This window comes from Leopardus geoffroyi, chromosome B3 (genome assembly GCF_018350155.1).
Source record: "Leopardus geoffroyi isolate Oge1 chromosome B3, O.geoffroyi_Oge1_pat1.0, whole genome shotgun sequence".
Taxonomy (NCBI): Eukaryota; Metazoa; Chordata; class Mammalia; order Carnivora; family Felidae; genus Leopardus; species Leopardus geoffroyi.
Window position 1 is genome coordinate 58304221 of NC_059337.1, and position 23301 is coordinate 58327521.

General features: G+C 43.5%; 1 protein-coding gene and 1 pseudogene across 3 annotated transcripts in view; one reads left to right on the forward strand and one right to left on the reverse strand.

Annotated features, from left to right (window-relative positions):
* Window positions 1-23301, reverse strand: part of SQOR (sulfide quinone oxidoreductase) — a 49878-nt gene that overhangs the window by 6533 nt on the left and 20044 nt on the right. For all 3 annotated transcript variants that reach the window (XM_045449844.1, XM_045449845.1, XM_045449846.1), the window contains 6 exons: window positions 21782-22022; window positions 18411-18581; window positions 11696-11749; window positions 9137-9331; window positions 6905-7114; window positions 815-998 (listed from right to left, as the gene is read on the reverse strand). In XM_045449844.1, coding sequence (XP_045305800.1) covers window positions 815-998; window positions 6905-7114; window positions 9137-9331; window positions 11696-11749; window positions 18411-18581; window positions 21782-22015 — 1048 coding nt within the window. In that variant the 5' untranslated portion in view covers window positions 22016-22022. The remainder of the gene's footprint in view (window positions 1-814; window positions 999-6904; window positions 7115-9136; window positions 9332-11695; window positions 11750-18410; window positions 18582-21781; window positions 22023-23301) is intronic.
* On the forward strand, window positions 15039-15187 carry LOC123584654 (annotated as a pseudogene).

Consider the following 23301-nt stretch of genomic DNA (forward strand, 5'->3'; position numbering starts at 1 on the left):
CCACCCAGGCGCCCCGAGATTTTTAAAATAAAAAATTGGGAGGAAGTTATTTTTAATAATGAAAAAGATATTCAGCAGGTTTCCTAGAAAGGAAATAGGTTGAAATAGTGACAGTAACACAACATGTTCCGCAGGTATGCAATTAGCACAAAAACACTACCATCCCCACCAGCAGGAATATCTGTGTTTTATAGCATGTGGAGAAGACCATTCCTATCTGCAGAGGACAGCATCTAAAAGGCAATTCTCCTCATCACTGCTAGTGCAGAACATGGAGGTAAAGAATTTCGTTTTCCAGGCTGAGGCCTCAATCATGTACCAATCAGGGCATGCTCCACTGTATTTGTCCTAACAGGACAATTTTCTGGTCTGCAAGCTTTCATTGACTTGCATGTGTTTTCTGTGGAAACAAACGCTTCCCTAGCTTTATGGTGTTTCAAGCAGAAGGAAAAATAGCCAACCTGCCTAGGGTCACAGACCAAAAAAAGGCCAAGGATACGAGTATGGCAATATGAGAAGTAAAAGAATTACAGAGCTGGAAGAGTGGTACCCTCTCTCTAATGCCCCCTCCTCTGTAAACAACCACCCTGACCTACAAAGGGCAGAGGAGGTGATGCTACTCTTTATTCTTCATATGACACCACGTTCATCAACAGCTAGCCTCTGTGTCAGGGAGGTTGAAGTCATTTTGAGGCCACAAAAGTTTCCTTATGAATGGAATGCTATTTGTGCCAGGCTTTGGTTTTTATTATGATGGTCCCTTAGGGTGACATCATTCTGAGAGAGTCGGAACATAGCTCATTCGTTCTCTTACCTACTGCAGCAGCAGTCTTTGATGTGGGAAGGTTAGTGCAGTCCCCAATCCCAAACACATTTGGGTATTTCTTGTGCTGCAGAGTTTCTTTATCCACATCCACCCAACCAGCAGCGTCAGCCACGGGACTTGTCTTGAGGACATCTGGCGGGCTCATTGGTGGGGTCACGTGAAGCATTTCATACTACAAAAAAAGGAAAGCATCCAAACTTGTGTTTATTGCAGTATTTCTACAGCCCCACAGCTGTCCCCTGATCTCCCTTACCCATACACCATACTATGGCTGCATGGCACACTGTATACTCAGTGGCTGTCCTAATCCACACCCCCTCCGAGGTTCTCCATGCTTCCATGCAGCATGGTGATAAAACAACTAACCACTCGCTCAGTTGATGTTGTTTCCCCATACAGAGTCAACATGATCCTTTTGGCCAGAGGCGTGGGGAAATCAGAAGCACTGGAATGAACCTCACTCACATTCTGAAAGAACCCACTGATGTTTCTATTATTACTAAAACAAAGGAAGTGGTGTTTCTCGGTTGCTCTCTGCCTGACCCTCAGCTGACTACTTGTAAAGTCCGTTACTTCCGTTTTATTCCGCAAAGTGGTGCTCAGAGTCGCTGAAACCCACAAAGGTCATGTTCGGGGCTGGTAAGTGAGCACCATTTTCAAACATGGATCAACTCTCAAAACACATAAAGGAAACCATTGGAATACCAACTTAAGATGACATAAAAGGGAGCGCCTGGGTGGCTCAGTCAGTTGAGCATCCAACTGCGGCTCAGGTCATGATTGCATGGTTTGTGAGTTCGAGCTGTACATGAGACTCTGTGCTGACAGCTCGGAGCCTGGAGCCCGCTTTGGATTCTGTGACTTCCTCTCTCTCTGCCCCTCCCCTCCTCATGCTCTGTCTCTCTCTCTAAAAAATAAATAATAGGAAACCAATTTGACAATAAATTTCATATATTGAAAAAAAAATAAATACACTAAAAATAAAAAAATAAATAAATAAAAAGAAAAAAAATAAAAAAATAAAAATAAATAAAAAATAAATAATAAACATTTAAAAAAATTTTAATAAAAAAATATGACATAAAGGGTGGTGAGAATATCGGCTAGCATTTTGGAGGAGAGAGTGATCTGATTCAGTAATAGGTTTACTGAACAGTCTAGGGGGGGTAGGATGGTTTGTCTGTGTATTTTTCCCAGAAAACCTGTAGCAACGTTACCCTTGGTAGCAGTGCACTAACCCACCCTGATCAATTTGGATGGCTCATTTAATGTTTTGTTTATGTAGTACTTATTTGCTTATGTAATATTTTTGTGGTTTATCCTTCCTATTCTTTTTATTATTGTTCGCAAACTCCATCTAGCAATTTCAAACTGATTTAAGAGCTCCAAAACATTTCACTAAGGTGAAAACTTTAGTGTCTTAAGACAATCCCCACCTTGTGGCAGTCCATAGCCCCTGGTTTCTCTGAGGAGGCCCAGCCCTTGTCAGGGCTGGTCAGTCCTTGACAGCAGAGGGAGGTAAGGAGGTGACTTGTATGTATTCCTCCTCCCAAACAATTATAAGCTTAATTAACCTTAAAGTAAAGGAGAGCTGTCAATAGGCTCTGCTCCTCTGCAAGGTCATCTTGGGTTCTTTAAGGGCATGGGTTCCTGAGGCTGGCTGTGCTAATGAACATGGAGACTGAGCACATGTCTGCAGGATAATGTATGGAATCCAACAGCCATCAGCCACCAAATTATAAAGGTTATGTCTGTTTTTCTATAGTTAAGTAGAACCACTTTTTTTTTTTAGCTGAGGGCTAAGTCTTACCAGAGTCATATCTACCTACTGGCATTAATGTGCTTAAATTTCACAAGCACACATGAATTCCACACATCTTTGCTAGAAGAAAAGTTAAATATTTCCACACAATCATCATAAAGGCATGAAGTTTTACTCAAACTTCAAAAGATATACTAGGGTCTGCTTTACAGATTTATTTAAAAATAACATTGGCATTTAGTTGTAACTTGCTCTTTATCCACTATTTCCACAAACTGTGTGTGACAGATAACTTGGTTCTCCTTCATTAACATAAATAATCTATTCAGGGTAGTGGTTTTCAAACTTTAATGTTTATAAGCAGCATTTGGGAGACCTGTGGGAAATGCAGATTCTTGGGCCCCACCACCCCACGATCCCAATCCAGTAGGTCTGGGTGAGGCATAGGAATCTGCACTTTAACAAAATCTCCTACCGATTCTGACACATGAAACCTGTAGGTGACAGTCTTAGAAGCTCTGGCTTGAAGGAACAGGTCCATTTACAAGGAAAAACAGAATGTTATTATATGGTAAGTCACTTTACCTTCCATTTGTTTACCTATAAAGAAATACATTACAGGGATCCCTGGGTAGCTCAGTCATTAAGCATCTAACTCTTAATCTCAGCTCAGGTCATGATCTCACAGTTCATGAGTTCAAGCCGCGAGTCAGGCTCCACTCTGAGCCTGCTGGGGATCCGCTCTCTCCCTTTCTTTCTGCCCCTCCCCTGCTCATGCTCTCTCCCAGGCTCGCTCTCTCTCTCTCTCTCTCTCTCTCTCTCTTTCAAAATAAATAAAACAACAAAAAAAGAGAAATACATCACAGTTGACCATTGAACACTGTGGGGGTTAGGCTATAGGCTTTCTTTTTCTTTTCTTTTCTTTTTTTTTTTAATTCCTTACAGTAGTAGTTCTCAATCCTGATTGTACATGAGAATTATTAGAGGAACTTTTGAAACGCCCAATCATCAGTCCACACCCCCAAACTAATTAATCAAAATCTGGGGGTTAGACCCAGACATCAGAGCGTTTAAAAGCTCCCCAGGTGATTCCAATGTGCAGCCAGGGCTGAGAGCCGCTACTTTAACGCCTTTTGGTAGATTTTTTGAAATTTATATTTTAAGAGTGGAATTGGGTCTGGAAAGAAATTCTGACCTGACATCCTATCATTTAAAGCAGACACAAATATCTCTTTTCTTTATAAACCCTTTAGAAGAACAATAACCATTTACATATCCAAGTTTCTATCTGCAACTTCAACAATCCACAGCACAGCTGAGAACCAAAGTGAAAAAGACCAAATAACAAAATGAAGTTCATGAACTCAAGCCCATATAGTTTGCTCAGAAAAGTATGTTGTGGGCCCTCACTTGTAGCCCACTCGCTGTTACTTTACATAAAATCAAACAAGTTTGGCTATCTCATTTTCCAGCCAATAAAGAATTAACAGCAGCAGCTTAAAGGAGCTGAAGTGGGAGGGACCTTCTAACGTCACTCACGACTGCCTGACAGCCAAGAAAGAAGAAAACTGGAAAGCCACAAAAAGGACACATACAAAATCAAATAGCAGAGTACTTTGAGACCCTTTTATAAAATGATAACTAGCCTAGGAGGCTCTAGGAGCATAACTTTATAAAAGCTATTCAAAATAATGACCCTGAGCTGGGGCAAGTACATACTAGGTGAGCTTAGGACATCCTGTGACACCAGAAAGCAAGAACGTGCTCAAAATATAATGGCAACATGTCACAAGGACATAGCCATCTTGAAAGGACTCCTACTGGCCAAATCTGGGACAGTTTGAGTGCCAAAAGGACAGTAATGAGTTAAGGACAGTAATGAATTACAAACCATTGGAGGCAAAAAAAAAAAAGAATTCATGAATTTATACCTATAACTAATGAACTGAGAGAAAGGAGGGCTTTTGCAGACAGAATGCCAACAGCTTACTGTTAAAGGTGGACAGAATGCTTGATTGGAAAAATCATCATTTTGCAACCACCATAATAAAGACTGGACTAGGCAAAAATCATCAGTGGATGATAAATCCAGTGGGAAACCTAATGAGGAGGGAGTAGGGTATTTGCTTGGTCTTAAAGTGTCTCCCCACCCCCCAAGACTTATTAGTAGCAAAGGAGGAAAAGAATAACAATATACAGTGGAGAAATTGGGCCATCTTTTGACTGGTGATCAAAATAAATATCATTAATGAGGGGCAGGTGACCATCATGTGCTTTCAAATGTGATACACTAGAAAGACACGACATTGCTTAAACAGCATTTCAGTCTAAAAATGTAGAGCCTGAGGGGCACCTGATAGCTCAGTCAATTAAGCATCCGACTCTTGGTTTCAGCTCAGGTCATGATCTTGCAATTCGTGAGTTCGAGCCCCACATCAGGCTCTCTGCTGTCAGCACAGAACCCGCTTCGGATCCTCTGTCCCCCTCTCTCTCTGCCCCCTCCCGCTTGCTCTCTTAAAGCAAAAATAAATAAATAAACTTAAAATGCAGAGCCTGAAACTGATCACAAGAAAATATAAACAAACCCCAAATGAGGAACATGCTACTAAAAAATGAAAGCGGAGAGGGGGGCTGTATGATTCCAAAATATCCACCAGAAAAGGCTATGGAAATGTTCCAGATCAAAGGATGTTCAAGAGACATCACAAATAAATGCAATACCTGCCTGTTGACTGGGTTCTGCCCTGGAGGGAGAAGCATGCTATAAGTGCTATTGGGTCAATCAACAAAACAAATACAAATGGTAGATTAAAATATTGTATCCATGCCAAATTACCGAACTGATAACTGTAGTATGGTTATGCAAGAGAAGAGGGATCTCTCAACAGATTTACAGCAAAGAATTTAGGTAAATGGCCATGAAGTAGGATGTATATAACCTACCTTTAGATGCTTTGGGAATATTATATCATGTCACATCATACTACATTACATTATATGTGGAGGGAGAGAGAGAGATCAAATGATAAAGCCAATTGGGTAAAACGAAAATAAATGAATCTAGGTAAAGGCTACACAGTATACAGTTTTCTTCGTACTGTTTGCATTTTTTGCAGCTTCTCTAAGTTTAAGATTATTTGCAAATAAATGTTTAAATTATGACTTTGAATCATCAGTAACACCTTAAATGATAGTCAATACATACCATTTAAGAAAGGAAAGATGTGTGCAATACATTTTAGGAAAAGCCTGCACTAAAAAGCCTAAAACATGAAGTTTTGATGTTTAGAAGATTAGCTGTGGGTTCACTTCAAAATTCCTTTTTTATGGAACCCTTCATTCCTCTAAAATTGCTGAATGAATAAAATGTCACTATGCGCTGTTTTCTCGTTGCTAACGGCTCTTGCCAGAGTGATATAAACAAACGATTCTCCCATGTATGCTTCTCCAGATGCCTTTACATCTTGTTCTCAATCCTCATAAGCCTCTACAAAAGTACTATACCTGCTACACAGCAGAAGAAGAAGAAACACACAGGATCCAAGCCCATATACAGAGGCTCAATCTTCCCAAGTTAGGGTATGGCTCCAAAACACCTTTCAAGGATTTTGAAGTGCTTCCTTTTGTGCCCCAGTGAAAGATGCTTTTTTTGTTTTTTAAGTTTATTTATTTTTGAGACAGAGAGAGACAGAGCATGAATGGAGGAGGGGGCAGAGAGAGAGGGAGACACAGAATCGGAAGCAGGCTCCAGGCTCTGAGCCATCAGCCCAGAGCCGGACGCGGGGCTTGAACTCACGGACCGCGAGATCGTGACCTGAGCTGAAGTCGGACGCTTAACCGACTGAGCCAACCAGGCGCCCCACCAGTGAAAGATGTTTAAAGACATCCTCTTCCACAAGGGAAAGACACCCCTGTCACCTGTAAACTCCCCACAAACAGGGCTGTTTCTCACACAGCATAAATAGAGAAATCACCAAATCCTCCATTTAAGGAAGCCCTTCCTGAATTCTAGGCAGACCTGAAGTCATCAAATATTTCTGGCTGCTTCAAGTGACTCAGTAGAAGAAAAGTGGAGATACAAAATAGGATATAAATTCACTTGAAACCAGCAGATAAACCCTCCTCAGCTCCCATGCATGCAGCCCCCCTCTTTCTCTTCCCCATCCATTCTAGTCCACCTTCTCTCCTATTACTGCCCTAATATGCTCATTGTAACCGGCCTCCCCCAGCATGCAGAGGGCGACAGGGAGGAGGGAGCCACAGTGTTGTCGGCATCTAGGGCAGTGTTTCGCCGACAGCTGGACCTCACCACTCACTGAAATCACTTGGGTCTCTCCAGGTTTGTCCAGATTCTCAAAAACGGCCTCTTGTCTATCGGCTCGGACTTCGATGAGGTTTTGCTTGTAGTTAACAGTGATGTCCCTCTCCTGGATGATCTCCTGCAGTGCAGCAGCGTACTTCTTAACCCCAAAAATTGCTCCGAGGGAAGTGTTGAAGAGGATATTGGCCTTGGATCGCTTCCCCGTCTGGGAAAAAAGGAAAGGACAGAAACAGCCGACACCAAAGCATTACTTCAGCCACTTCGTTTTTTAACTTACACAAGAATTAAAACCCTTACAAGAGAGCTCACCAGCTTTCTCTATCACTAGGCACTGGTGGGGCGAGGCCTCCTTACTTTCTGCCAGTGACACAGCAACTAAGGGCACATTTGAGTTGGGGGGGTTAAGAGGGCACTGCTTATTTGCAGGCCAGAGATGAAGGTCAAGTCCAGGGAAAGATGGGCTGAACTGTTCATTCATATACTCATTTGTTCATTCACTCAATAAATATTTAATGAGGTCCTAGAGCTTGTCAGGCACTGTTCTAGGTGCTGCAGGAACAGTAGTGAACAAAGTTCCCGTCCCACTGGCTCATACACACTAGAATTCTTCATATGTTTCAGAGGCTAATATTCTCCCAGATGCCTAAGATCTTATGGTGCCTGAAAGAGAAACTTCCTCTCAGCTGTCCAAGACTTAGAAGAAAAGAGTTTTGCAGAGACAATTCCAGGAAGGAAGAAACAACTCGTCTCCTCCCCTTTTCCTTTGTTCAGTTCCTTTTCACATTTGCTCAGCTGAATCATACTATTTGAAAGAAGTGAGGTGGGTGAAAACCTCCAAAGGCTGTGCCATCCAGGAATTCTCTTGAATCAGAAGGCCATTTCTTAGAAATAGAAAAGATGAGAAAGAACGAAATATGGCCTTTTGTAGCAACGTGGATGGAACTGGAGAGTGTTATGCTAAGTGAAATAAGTCGTACAGAGAAAGACAGATACCATATGTTTTCACTCCTATGTGGATCCTTAGAAACTTAACAGAAGACCATGGGGGAGGGGAAGGAAAAAAAAAAAAGGTTAGAAAGGAAGGGAGCCAAAACATAAGAGACTCTTAAAAACTGAGAACAAACTGAAGGTTTACGGGGCGTGGGAGGGAGGGGAGGGTGGGTGAGGGGTACTGAGGAGGGCACCTGTTGGGATGAGCACTGGGTGTTGTATGGAAACCAATGAGACAATAAATTTCATATTTAAAAAAAATAAAAAATAAAAAAATTTTAAAAAAGAAATAGAAATGATGAGTCTGACTGTTGCTTAATTCCCCGGGGGGGTTGGCGCAGGTTTGCATAACTCAGATGAAGGCTTCCCAGTGTGGTTCCAAGCACACGTCCAAAGGTTCTTTGGTCCCACCTGCCCCTTCCCTTCTCTCCCCTTCTCTCACCTGTCCCTTTACAGAACCACAGACTGCTTTGAATCCTGACACTGCCTCAAGTCAGACCACGCTGTGGTAAACCACACGTGACATGTCACACAAGGGCCGGAGGGCGAGAGCAGCTTCCCGGAGCTTCATGCCAGGTATACTCAAGCTGTGGACACTGGCTCTGACACGAATCTTTGAGGAATGCTGGGAGTGTCCCCACCCAAATACCTCTTTCCACTAAGGTTTGAAGTTCTAGGTCAACAATTTTTTTTTTTTTTTTTTTTTTTTGTCTTTAGAATTGGCATTTGCCTACTGTATTCTCAATGATGTTTATTAAGAACCTGAAAATATACATAACCTTGAACTTAAGCTAAGTGGGAGCAATTGAGGATACTGTATGTGTAAGAACAAACAATGTACAACAAATTGTCCAACTATATGGAAATATTTAAACAATGTCTAACACGGCTCCCCAGTAGATTTCTATATACACATTAGAAAGTATGTTACAAAGACTATTTAATAACAATGAGTACATCTAAATTTGCATGGTATGATTGTAACCATGTTAAAAAATGTACAGGAAAAAAAATAGAAGGATGTGTCAAATTGATAACAGCAGCTATATCAGAGTAACTGGACTATAGGGACTTCCTTTTTTTCTAGTTTATAAGCCACCAATTATATAATTTTGTACATATGTAATAAAAATTTAGAAACCAGAAAGGTATTGTGACAAGGACCAAATGGAATTCTGGCATCTCTTTATTAGCACCGTCTGCCCTCCTTGTCTCTGTCCCTGGACAGGAAGCATACCTTCCTGAAATAGGCTTCTGACAAATACATGATCTTCTGGGGGGCCCCAGCACACTTTACAGGGGTATTCGGGAAGGTGAAGATAGCATTGCCCTCCTTGAAGTCCTGCAAAGCTTTCCACGTCTTCTCTACTGTCTTCACCGAATAATTGGACCCGATTTTGGGATGCTCAAAACCTTCAGGTAAGCCTTTAATCTGCAAGAAAGCACACCAAGAAACGAGTTTTTTAACAAAAGCGCAAATTCACAGGAGTGTAAATTTTTTGACCAAAGTGCAAAAACTCTTGTTTAGAGCCTTTGTTCTCTGCCGTTTCTATAACCTCTCAAGTATTTCAGTCCAATTATTAGCCCCCAGTATTCACACACACGTAAGAGCAGGCAGGTAGGTGGGTGAGGGATCTGCTAAGACCAGGGCTGTGGGGCCTGAAGTCAACTGTCAACCCGCAGAATGGGCCCAGCCCCAGGGAACCCCTTCGCCTCCCTGGCCTTGAGACCATGATTTGGACAGACCTCTTCCCACCATCACAGGGAGGACAAGAAGCCAGCCATATTTCCCTTTTGGAGAACGAGCTGCCATCCTGGGAAGAAGAAGAATGACAGACAGAACCAAGAGCCATACTGTCAATAATCGCAAACGTCAACTACCCATTATCGAAGGTTGTACCGTATCAGACTCTTGGCAAAGGCAGTGAGGGCAGGTAATTAAAAACATGGACTTGGGAACCCCACAGATCTGGCTTGAGTCCCAGCTTTTCTACTTACAAGTGTTATGACCCTGGGTAAATTACCTAATATCCCTGAGCCGGTGGGGTTTCAAAGTATGGTACCCGGGAACTTCCTAGAAATGCAAATTATCAGGCCCCACCCAGACCTACTGATTCAGAAACTCAGGGGCAAGCCCAGAAACCTGTTTTAACAGGATCTCTGGGTGGTTCTAATGTACACCAAGAAGTTTATGTTCCTCACCTGTAAAATGGGGATAAAAGTAACTGCTTCGGAGGGTTGTTGGCAGAAGTACGTGAAACCATGCATGGAAAGCGCTTGGGAAAATACCACCCACACAGTAAGTGCTCCATAAGTGTTAGTGTATTCCTGCCAGGAAGATTACCTGGGCGCTTGTCCTAAATGTTAGGAGGTTGATAGAGGACAACGAAGATGGAATAGATTGAGTTGAGACTCAGGCACCAGTTCTTCCAGCAAGAGCAGAGAACTGTCAAACAACAGTCATCAAGATGCACTGGCCCTTCAGAACCCTGCCAGGCTGCTCTCCAGGCCATAGGGCCACCACTCGACACCCATCCCTCAGCTCTCAAGGAAACAGAGGGCTATGGTCTCCTCCTCAATGTAAAAAGCAACCATTTCTCCGATCATATCTCCTGCTGCAGTTTAAGTAGTTATAATATCAGCAGTCTCAACAACCATCATCATTATGATTACCATTATTATTATAGGATCACCTTGTATTTTAATGTTTCTGAAGTTTCATCCCATGCTAACAGTGGATATTCGCCACACGCCTCTGAGGCAGGTAGGAAAACAGTAATGGCTCCTAGGCACAGACGAGGAAACTGAGGAGAGCAAGGTTGAGAGACCCACCTAGAATCTTACAGAACCAGATGCCGAGGCTCCTGACCACTGCCTAGGGTTCTTCTCACACGACCTCCATACTTCCTGGTTCCCAAAGCAAAACGCACTATCCAAGAGACAAACAAACAGCTGATCTTTTATCTCCCTCATCACTTTTCTCTAGTTCGAAGACATTGTTGTCAAGGAAAAGGTGCCACAAAGTGGTAACCAGGTTTATTTTAGAGAGACTGGTCACAAAGGGCCGTTTATGACTCCTTATCCAATTCAAGTTGCTTCCCTGGGAACTCAGGAGCAGAGAGGGGCAGGGAGAGTCACAGAAAGAGAGGAGACCTCACTCCCCCTTTGGCCAAGCTGGCCGGGGAGCAGGACCTCACACTGCAGGGACTCCATGGAGCTTGGGAGGGGAAGAGGCAACTCAGTCCTACACAGCAAGGTAGTTTTCCTGTGAGTGTGAAAAAGCCTGCTGTTTTGCAAGAACTGCCATTAGGGATGGACACACTAAACTCAGATTAAAGCTTAAAGCTAAAATATATCATTATCACTGACAGAATCTTAGAGATGATTTTTCAAAAACCATAAAAAGACCACTGAGAAGAAAAAAAAAAAAACCACAAAACTAAGAGGATCCCTTAGAACTGTTTCTTGTCAAAACGAATACAAAGCAACTAAATACAGCATTTGATCTTAGCATAAGTAGGCCAGTGTAACACAGAAGTAGTTTAAAACGGTACCTTCTCAGGTGCCTGGGTAGCTCAGGCCATTAAGCGTCGGACTCTTGATTTCAGCTCAGGTCATCATCTCACAGTTCTTGAGTTCAAGACCTGTGGTGGGCTCCACACTGTCAGGGCAGAGCTTGCTTGGGATTCTCTCTCCCTTTCTCCCTGTCCCTCTGCCCCTCCCCTGTGTTCTCTCTCTCTCTCTCTCTCTCTCTCTCTCTCTCTCAAAAGTAAATAAATAAATCTTAAAATAGTACCTTCTCATAGTCCAGCTGGATTCCAAGAGCAATAATAAGATATTTGTAGGAGATCTGCAACACAAAACAGTAATATTTTAGACCAGGATCCCAGGAGCGGCAGCCCTCAGCCCCACCCCTATGTGGCCACCATCATGTTTCCATTTTTTAATGTGGATGCCTTGAGGCTGTGGGTGATGGGCAGGGCACAGGGAGGGAGGCACACTCCAGTTTGCCATCATGTCTGCCATTCTCTGTCACTTCACACCTCAGTGTTTCGCAAGTACTGTATTGTATAACCACCGCCCCCCCCCCCAGGGCTTGAGACTCCTGTATTTTTACATAGTGAACAGCGATACAAAGAAGTCACAATTATTTGTATGGTGCCTGTGTTAACACTTTCTCATGCTGAGGGGTGGGAGAATCACTTCCTCATCTTAAAAGACGATCAACTTTCTTTAAAATCTATGGAGTGATGTGTGAATCCCAAGCAAATCTGACCTGTCGTGTGGATTGGACCAACATAGTGAGAAACTGCTCTTTTGAGGGCCATGGAAAAAAATGTGACATAATGTACCTGATCTTACTTAATGATCTATTTATAACCTAAAAGCTCCCTCTTTAAACATGGGTATCGTGATCACTCATGCCAAGGGCAAAGTATCCATATTTATCATGATGGAAATGTGGGTTTAAGATCAGAAGGAAGACAAGTTGAGGCCAGAAGAGTGTAAGCAAAAAGGATATAAAGAAACAGAACTTGCAGGGGCAGCTGGGTGGCTCAGTCGGTTAAGTATCCAACTCTTGATTTTGGCTCAGGTCATGATATTATGGTTCGTGAGATCGAGCCCCACCTCCAGCTCTGTGCTGACAACACAGAACTTGCTTGGAATTCTCTCTCTCCCTTTCTCTCTGTCTCTCTGTCTCTGTCTCTCAAAATAAATAAATAAACGTAAAAGAAAAAGAAAGAAAGAAAGAAAGAAAGAAAGAAAGAAAGAAAAGAAAGAGGACTTGCCCTGAAAACTAGAGGTGGAGAAGGATTGTAATGAAAGTCAGGAGCCCAGAAAGGAGAAATGGATTGTAATTAATTATCACAATCTTGTACTAAATGGAGAAGCAGAGCAGTGAGCGGAGCAGGTCACAAGTGAAGAGAGAGAACTCCAAGACCAGAGAGTGCTGGGCTCAGGCTGGGCAGCAAGCTTCTGCAGAGGTCTTGCCCTGGGATCCAGGAGGCTCAGCTCCAAGGTCACCTCTACAGTGAGGACTTCCAATGATTCCTCCCCACTGGCTCCTTCTGGGAGCTCTCTTAGTGTGGTGTACATGATGCATTATAGCACTGGTGCTATTATATAGGAGTAATGTCTCCTTCCACTACATTGACGACTCCCAGAAGATAAAGGTTAGGTCTTATTCTTTATATTCCTAGAATCTAGCACAGCCACTAAATTAAATTACTGAGGAACTCAGTAATGTTTGATGGATGGATGGATGGATGGATGGATGGTTTCAGTTGTTTATGAAATATATAATTTTTCAAAGTGGATAATATACACATCTTCCTCCATATGATTTGTCTATTCATGACGCTGTGCCCTGAAACTCCTTGTTCTGTAGGAAAGTGTACCAGGCCCATTAACTACCTGACTGAACTATGTTGAGTCTTCAGGGTATGTGAGGTCAGATGGGACATGGGGTCGGAGCGGGAGGTGATGATCTACAGGCAAAACATGAACACTATCAACAAGAAAAACCTTTGGTTTGTGTCTGCCCTGACTGTCTAATAAGAGCATAATATTGATTATTTTTAAGTACTAGTAACTGTCAAGTTTAAGATTATGAAAAAAAAATCATTAAGGGAGAATAAACCTTAAGAGAGCAAAGAACAAAAAGAAAGCCTCAAGCCTTCTGAATGAATTCAAGTTTTGAGGCCAGATGATCTAAATTCTGAGGAATTTCAAAAACTTGTAGACAAGACTTTTGAGCAATGACAGAGAACAGTCTAGACATTGCCAGAAGGCTAAATACAGGCAAATATTCTAATTTTATACAGGGGAATGGGGGCAGTAAACTCTGATACTAATAACTTAGCAGATAGGATGTCCTCCATTGCAAAATTCTAGGCTCATATGCTAAGCAAATGTCTCTTAGTGATTTGGGAAAAGAGCTCCAACATAGGTTCACAGATTGTAAACTGCTTTCAGTCAGTCAGCAGTCAAGAACTATGCTGGCACACAGTAGGTACTTAATAAGAATTTCCTGTTCCTTTTTTTCAGGTATTCTTTAAAAAATAATAACAGTAACAATTTCTTGAGCATGCACTCTGTGCAGGGCACTGCTCTAAATCCTTCACATGTTTTGGGGTGCTTGGGTGGCTCAGTCAGTTAAGCATCCGACTTCAGCTCAGGACATGATCTCCTTGTTCATGAGTTTGAGTCCCATGTGGTGCTCTGTGCTGACAGCTCAGAGTCTGGAGCCTGTTTTGGATTCTGTTTTGGATTCGGATTCTCTCTCTCTGTCCCCGCCTCACTCATGCTTTCTCTCTTTCTCTCTCTCTCTCTCTCTCTCTCTCACACACACACACACACACAATAAACAAACATTAAACATTAAAACAAATTTTTTTAATCCTTCACATGTTTTAATCCGTTTAATCCTCAAAATAACCCAATGAGGTAGAGGTGGTATTACTAGTCCCATTTTATACAGATAAAGAAACTGAGACACAATTTGTTCACAAATATTTGTGGAGCACCTTCTATGTGACAGATCTTGTGCTAGGTCCTGGACAGATAACACCGAACAAGAAAGATACATTTCCTACCCCTCCAAGAACTCAGTCTAGTGGGTGAGATAGGTATTACCAGATAATCACACAAATAATTACTAAGTCACAGAATGCTGTGATAGCACGTCCAGGGGATACCTGACCCAGTCCAGTAGGTTAGGGAAGGCTTTCCTGAAGGGGTACAGCTAAGGTAAAGCTAAGTAGGAGTTAGCTAGGCAAAGAGATAGAGTCAGCATGTGAAAATGTCCTGGGGAAGAAGGAGGCCAAGGCATGTGAAATGAAAGGAAAACCTACTGAAGCAGAAATGAGACCGAGAACAGAAGCAGAATCAGGTTAAGTCTGGAGAAGGACAAGGGCCAGCCCACACAGAGCCTAAGGGACACATTCCAGACAGAGACCCTTGCAACAGGGAAGAGTCGGAGACACAACGAGGCTGGATTTCAGCAATCCCTTCAACTCAGTCTTGAAAAAATAGTGAAGTGTAAACTAAGAATGGAATAATTTTGGTAAATTTTTAGCAAAAAAATATTTGCTGAAGAATGTTGATTCATTGATGCGAGCTAGAAAAAGCTCTCTAGAATACTTACCTGGCAGGGGAGATACCATGATCACGAAGGTGGTTTTCCCAGGGCGAGGCTTATCCATTGCACTCCGGATGTGCTGACCCCTGCGATTTCCCCAAATGTGGGAAACTCGACTGCATAATTTTTTGGTTTATTATTAAAATCTACAGTGTGGTGAAAGTGGATTAAAGAACGCACCCAGGGGCTTCCAGGCACATCACCGTGGCTTTGGAATATATACATCTGTATCTAAATGAACATCTATAAATAGATATCACTTAAAAAAAAAAAAAGAAAAGAAAAAGCTCTCTAGAGACCTCTTTGGTTTTACCAAATTAAAACCCTGAACTTAAATGAATCTATCATAGATAATGGCTAGGGGAAAAATGTTAATCGGATGACAGAGTCACAAATCCAAAAGATCCAGGCAAGTTGGGAAGAGGAACTAAAACCAACAAGACAACATCTCCCCCGTGAGATGTTTTATGCAGATCTCCGATATCTGGCTAACATACTTAATAAAATCTTGGAAGAAAGTTCTGCCAGCTCACGGCAATTTCTTCCTCAGCCCTAAAACAAAACCCTGCAACTTTCCTAAGAGTCTGAGCTTTACATGTCTAAGGCTCAGAAGTGAGAACACCTACCAGTGCCTTTCATTCTGAAGACATGGGACAAGTTTATGATTCTTAAGACATGCACAAACCCAACCACAGAGGACTCTGAGCCATACATGTAATATGGAGGGGTCTAATCAAGGAGGCAAGCACTGCTGTACCAAAGAGGTGATATATGTTGTCAGGGACAGGTGCCCTGGCCCCACAAGCAGTGAACTAGCAGAGGAAATGAGCCCCAAAGCTCAAACTTGTGATCTATGAATAATCTTCTGTTTAATTCTGTCTGTTCTCTTAGAGACAGACAAAAGAGACAGAAAATAAGTTCATCAACAGGGAGAGATAAATAATTTTTAAGTATGTATGTATATATATATATATATAATGTATAGAATATGATATATATCATATATGTAATATATAGAACATATATATTCTAACCCATTACATATTTCCATATCCATATATGGCTTTCTACATATATATACATACATGTACATATATGTATGTAAATATATGCATATGTATGTGTGTGTGTGTGTATATATATATATATATATAGCCTGACTTGACATTGGTTCATATGAGAAAAACACCCAGAAGTTTGAACTGACCTCAAGCCCAGCATGAATCAGCATTGTGGTAACTGCCTGCTAAAAAGGCAAATGCTAACTTAGGCTATATCCAGTTGTGGGAGAGAATGATCTCACTCTATTCTGGGCTATTCTGTAAAGTTGCCTATTCTTCCAGGCAACCTTTTTCATGGGGGCACTAACAAGCCAGATGATGTCCAAAGCAGGGTAGAGAGAACAGTGAGAGGATCAGAGACCACAAAACAGGAGAAAGAATTGAGGAAAGTGGAGACGGGGCACAAATCTACCTGAAGAATAGATTTACACAGATGATAAGAGCCATCTTCAAATAGTTGAAGGATTCTCCCACAGAAAAGAAAAGATATTCTTGGCCAGGCTACAGGATAAAACAAGGAACAAGAAATCATTGAGGCCAATAACACCCTGGGGGTCTAACAAAGAGTATGAAAGTAGTTACAGAAATGGATTCTGACTCAGTAAAGGCAAAAATTTCATATAACATGTCTGTCTGTCTGTCTAAAAAATGGAGAGGGATCACTTGTTATCAGAGAACTCCTTGACCCTGGGACATGTAAATACCAACCCATTTTAAATTCAATCCCTCCCCCACGTGCCCCAATCTCAGTTACTCTGCTGTATTTATTTTCACTAATACTCATCACCTTCTAACACACTATATAATTTACTTACTATGTCTATTAGTTATCAGATGCCCTTCCCCACTTGAATATAAAATCAAGGACAGTAAGGATTTTTGTTTCTTTTTGTTCACTCATGCCTAAATCTGTATCTAGCTTATAGAAGATGCTTAAAAGGGGTACCTGGCTGGCTCAGTCAGTAGAGCATGCAACTCTTGATCTCAGAGTCATGAGTTTGACCCCACACTGGGCATAGAGCTTATGAAAGAAGAAGGGGAGGGGAGAGAAGGAGAGGAAAGGGAAAGAGGCACCTGGGTGGCTCAGTCAGTTAAGCTTTCAACTCTTGATATCAGCTCAGGTCATCATTGAGCCCCGAGTCACACTCTGTGCTGAGCACAGAGCCTGCTAGGGATTCTCTCTCTCTCTCTCTCTCTCTCTCTCTCTCTCTCTCTCTGCCCCTCCCCCTCTTGCTTACACACAATCATGCTCACAGTCTCTCTCTCAAAGTAGAAAATATACTTAATAATTATTTGTGGGAAGAGGAAGGCAGGCAGGCAGGCAGGCAGACAGACAAGCAGGCTGGCTGGCTGGCTAGAGAGCCAAAGATCAATAATGCTATAAGGCAGGTACTCCTGATCTGGGTTTAGAAAAAAGCTACAAAGAATCTCTGAACTCAGTGAAATTAAATGCTAAATTTGGTATGTATGTGAATTTTCTAGACAGGGCTTATTTTCAGGTGTTCAGAAAAATCCATGACCCAAGGAAGGGTTACAAATGCCTGTCACCAATGAGCCCCTGCTTAGAGGAAGGGATTGGACTTGAAACCCTTCAGATCCCCACCCACTTCCAGATTCTACAGCTCTGTGAAAATGCCAGAGTGCACCGCCTGCCACAGCCATGAGCATGGCAACAGACAAGAGGACATGACACTGCAGATGCGTTCTGAGCCCATCATCTCACCATCCGCCCTCATCCCCTCAGTCAAACACAGGGGCTTTGATCTCTGGGTGATGGGAGGAGACTCTAAATGGTACTGAACACTTGAGAGCCTCAAGCTCTAGCCGCAGAAAATCTTCTTAGCCCTGGTACAATCCAGACTCACACAGTCCCTCATCACTCTGGCATAGCAACCCCTGGTGTAACTGGGATGGATATTTTCCCACATCCCCTTCCTCTGGGAGGTCAGCCATCAGGTAAAGAAGCTGGCTGTTTCAAAGGTAAAAGAAGGGAGGTGCCTGCTATTTTAACACGTAGCAGTAGTATTTGTTGAATAAACATTCAGATGCAAGATACTGTACCAGGCAACAGAGCAACAGTGGGTGTTCAACAAACACATGTCTTAGTTATTCAGCATCACTCAGTCCTTTTGTCTACCCCATCCTCCAATCACCACATGCTTTCCCACCTCATGCTGTATCAACACACATACATCCATGAACACACATTCATATATGTTGCTCTCTCTCCACGAAGCTGTCTAGCTTGGTAACTGTTGTGCATTAACACAAGCCCTGATTAACAAAAGCCAAAGGACCCCAGTGGTTACCTCCTTGCCATTGTCCGTGTGGATGCAGTTCTTGTCCGGGTTCAGCTCAATCACTCTGGCTTTGATCCATTCTACTCCAGATGGTATCACACTCGCAGTGGGACGGCCTGACAAGGATAACTGTTTGGCACCTGCACCCACCAGCGTCCAGATTGGCTGGTAGAAATGTCTCTGAGAAGCAAAGTATTTGGCGATTCAAAAGGGTTAAAATTCAAGGCACATGAGCTAGACTCTCAGTTACTCCCTTCCAGCCCTTGGATCATCACAAGTAGAAGTCTTAGAAGTTTAGCCTCCTCCCTCCATTGGTGTCTCCCATTATGCTAAGCTCTGAAGGGCAGTCACCCAACATAGGAATTCTGCCAAGAACATTAAAAAAAAAAAAAAAAGCCATCAACTATGTTTCATGACCATTGTATTATTTATTGCTCAAAGTTGACTTGGTGCTTAACACGTACATGTTATATATACATGCATACATACATATACATGATGGATACATTTACGCACACAGACATAAAGGAAAATCAAGCCTAGAATCCTAAATATGGTTCCTTAGAAGCATCTGGAGACTACAGTAAGTCTGGAAAGTTTATAACCATTTTTGAGGAGTCTCAAAACTTCTTTTTTTTTTTAATTACAAAAAAAATTTTAGTATTTATTTATTTTTAAGAGAGAGACAGAGTATGAGTCGGGGAGGGGCAGAGATAGATGGAAACACAGAATCCAAAGCGGTCTCCAGGCTCCGAGCTGTCAGCACAGAGCCTAATGTGGGGCTCGAACTCGTGAACCACGAGATCATGACCTGAGCTGAAGTCAGACACTTAACCGACTTAGCCACCCAGATGCCCCTCAAAACTTCTTTAACTTCCAACTGTGTTTCCGAAGCCCATGGAAGACTACATACATTCCCTATCAGCCCCAGTACACCCTCCTCTTCTCTCTGAGGCTTTACACCTGAAGCCGGTAGGCACCACATTCTACCTTATAATGCCAAATTCCCACTGTGTCCTGGAATTCTCCTGCTTCAGATGGTCCTCTCTTGATATAAGTTAGTTTCGAAAGTTCTAGACTCATGGGCAAAGGGCAGATTGATCACATGGCTTCTGAGAATCCCAATACACTCATGGAGTGGCCTGGGGGACCAAGAACTCTCAACACTGTCAAAACGCCTTAATCTGGCTGGACAGAGCTGCCAGCCACAGAGCAGTAAAGAGGATATGACAAATGGCTTTGCAATCTCCCTACAGCCAGTAATGGATGTGATCAAAGACGAGGGGGGGCAGACGCCTCCAATGGTGAGAACTTACTGATTTCAACTCCATCTTGAACAGAAAAAGGAATAAAAATAGAAGCCCAGACTCTTTTTCAGACTACACACAAGCATCAGCTCCACCAATCACAACACAGGACACAGGAGGAAAGTACCAAACCCCTGAGCCCCTGGCAGCACCTTTGAAAGACTCCTGTCCCAAACTTCCTCACGGGGAAGGATCAGGAGGCCAGGATTCTGGCCTCCTAAATTGTGCCCATCGCTTCAGAAGAGCCCTCATACAAAGAGTAACCCCAATGGGAGACCTGCCCATGGCTTAGCTATAATACACCACAGGCCCCTGACAGAGCTCTCAGATCACTGTCATTTAAAACACGGATCCAGGGGGCGCCTAGGTGGCGCAGTCGGTTAAGCGTCCGACTTCAGCCCAGGTCACGATCTCGCGGTCTGTGAGTTCGAGCCCCGCGTCAGGCTCTGGGCTGATGGCTCAGAGCCTGGAGCCTGTTTCCGATTCTGTGTCTCCCTCTCTCTCTGCCCCTCCCCCGTTCATGCTGTGTCTCTCTCTGTCCCAAAAATAAATAAACGTTGAAAAAAAAATTAAAAAAAAAAAAAAACCCACGGATCCAGGGGCGCCTGAGAGGCTCAGTCGGTTAAGTGGCCAACTTCAGCTCAGGTCACAATCCCACAGTTTGTGGGAGCCCTACGTCCCTCTCTACACTGACAGCACAGAGGCTGCTTTGGATCCTCTGTCTCCCTCTCTCTGTGTCCCTCCCCAGCTTGCTCTCTCTCTCTCTCTCTCTCTCAAAATAAACATTTAAAAAAAAATTTTTTTAACATGGATCCTGAATCAGTCACTTTAGAAAGGAAAATGGCAGGGCACACCCCCTCTACTCTACTCTCAGATCACAGCATACAGTGATTACAACAGAGATTACAACAAAGCCCTAGGCAGTACATGAGGAACTGGGGAGACTTCTTGAAAAGGTGTGTGCTTTTCTTGACCTACCCTCCCCACCAAACAGGCATTGGATCCATTCTGCTTCCCTCCCAAGGGCACAGGCCCCAATGGGTACATACCTAGTACCTTAGGAAACCTTAGTCAAACCCCTAAAACTCTGGAAGCATTTTGCTGAAGCTTTGCTGAAGCTTTGAGGACCACCTTAAAATGTTGTGCATGAAATAGTGCCATACAAACACTTCCCAACTTCCTTTCTGGTATCTCTACCTTTTTCTGCTTTATTATCTATTTGTAAACCTTCGCATTTAAATTTCCCAAACCCACTAGCACCTTTCCCAGAGGCCTCCCTGCTGCTCAACTCATCACCCGTTCTCCAGACTAGAACGGAGAAAGGAAAGTACAATGGTCACTGATTTTCCTCTGGATGCTAGGTTGGAATTGGGAAGCTTTTGTGGGTTGAACTGTCTCTCTCAAAAAGATATGTTCAAGTCCTCCCTCCAGTGCCTGTGAATGTGATCTTATTTGGAAATCGGGACTTTGCAGATGTAATCAAGTTAAGATGAGGTCAGACTGGATTAGAGTAGGCCCTAAATCCAAAGACTGGTGTCCTTATAATAAGGTCAGACGAAGACACTAAAGACACACAGAGAGAAGGCCACGCGAAGACGGAGGAAGAGACTGGAATGAAGCAGCTACAAGCCAAAGCATGCCAAGGATGGTCCACAACCACCAGAAGCTAGGAGAGAGGCCTGGGACTGACTCCCTCTCCCCTCCACAGCCTTCAGAGGGAGCATCACCCTACTAACACCTTAGCCTCCAGAACTGTGAACAAATAAATCTATTGTTTTAAGCCACAAAGTTTGTGATAATTTGTTATGGCAATGCTCAGAAACTAATACAAAGAAGACCATAACAGCCCAGAGATCTGTCCTCTCTCTCTGTCTCTCTCTCTTTCTCTTCCTCCCTCCCTCCCTCTCTCCACCTTCGCCCAGTCCTTTTAGACAGCCTGCTTTTTGTGCCCAGAAGGAGAAGCACTAATCTGGGAACGTGACGACACAGTGCCTGACAGCCATCCATGACCTACCCCTGAACACACAGGTGCACGTGCACACACACTCACGTACTCAGAACAGGGACACTTACCTCACTGGGCTCGACAACAGCCACGTTCTCTGCACCCACTCTCCTCTTCATGCGGGCAGCCATGGTGATCCCGCCACTGCCCCCACCCAGTACCAGCACTTCATAGTGGTTCTTGGCTGCAAGGCTGGCCCCTGTGTGCAGCCGAAGTGGGCCAGCCTGCTGAGTACCCAGCCTGAGGAAGCAGGCAAAGAGCCGGGCCCGGGGGCCAGACACCGCAGTGGCCAATGGGGTCATCTTCAGGCTGGAAAGGAGCAGACAAGGCTGTGCGTAAGGTAGGGACCCTATGGGACTAAAACATTTTCTTTCAGGCAGGAAGGGGGGGGCTGGCGTCTGACCAGCTCTAGTTGGTTCCCACCGTCTATTCTCAAAACCCTTATATTCCCATCCGGCTGTGGTCAGAAGTCTCCTGGGAACACTCCACTGATAGCTAATAATTGGCTAAGCTTTCTATTACTCTCCCTCCTTCTTTCAGGACCCGTAGGACTTTTGTTTGAACTAGAACTTACCTTTTAAGTTCTATTAATTTGCCTACACTGGGGCGCCTGGGTGGCTCAGTCAGTTAAGTGTCTGATTCATGGTTTTGGCTCAGGTCATGATCTCACATTCATGAGATGGAGCCCCATGCTGGGTTCTGTACTGACAGCATGGAGCCTGGTTGGGATTCTCTCTTTCCCTCTCTTTCTCTGCCCCTCCCCTGCTCATTTGCTCTCTCTCAAGATAAATAAATAAACTTAAAATAATAATAATCATAATAATAATTAGCCAACGCTTATCCTTGTCCATCCATAAACCTAGGGTGCCACCCATTCTCCTCTCAGGCACACTCTACAACTGTTTCTTTGACCTTTGAGCCCATCAAAGATGTAGGAGTCCACGAAGAGACACCTGTACAATTCCCTGCCATAAAGGGCACCCCAGATCTTGATGAAACAGAAACAGTCCAGAAGAAACCCACCATCTACAACTTGGAGTTTAGAGCAAGGTAACTAGGGCTGTTGGCCCCACTCAGAGGCCTCGTGGCTCCGCCTGCCCACGGACACGCAGCGTAATCAAATCACCGGCTGCACATAAGCAAAAGCCCTCCACACCCTTGGTAATTGCAACTCGATGATTAAAAGGCCATAAAAGGAGCCCTGCCTGGTATCATAAAATTATATTGTATGTAAAGAATCTGCACATGCTGCTGACTGGTCTTTTATTATATCCAATTCAGTAAACAATCTCTCCTTCCCAGTTCCCCCCAGAGACACACTTTACCTTTAGGCAAAGGTGTCTCTTTGCTGAGCCGTTAGTGCAGTGGCAGTGAGAAAGTGAAAGCTTCTCAGAAACTGGCCCTGGCTTCACCCCATCCACAGAAGGGGCCCTACACCTTGGATGCCACCTACTTACCAATAGGTGAAGGGCCCAGACTCAAAAATATCACCTCCTCTGGGTATTCCGTGGCCCAAATTTCGGCCATCAAGTTTAGTCCTCTGGGTTCAACGACCCTTTATTAAAATGCAAACACAGCTGAGGGATAA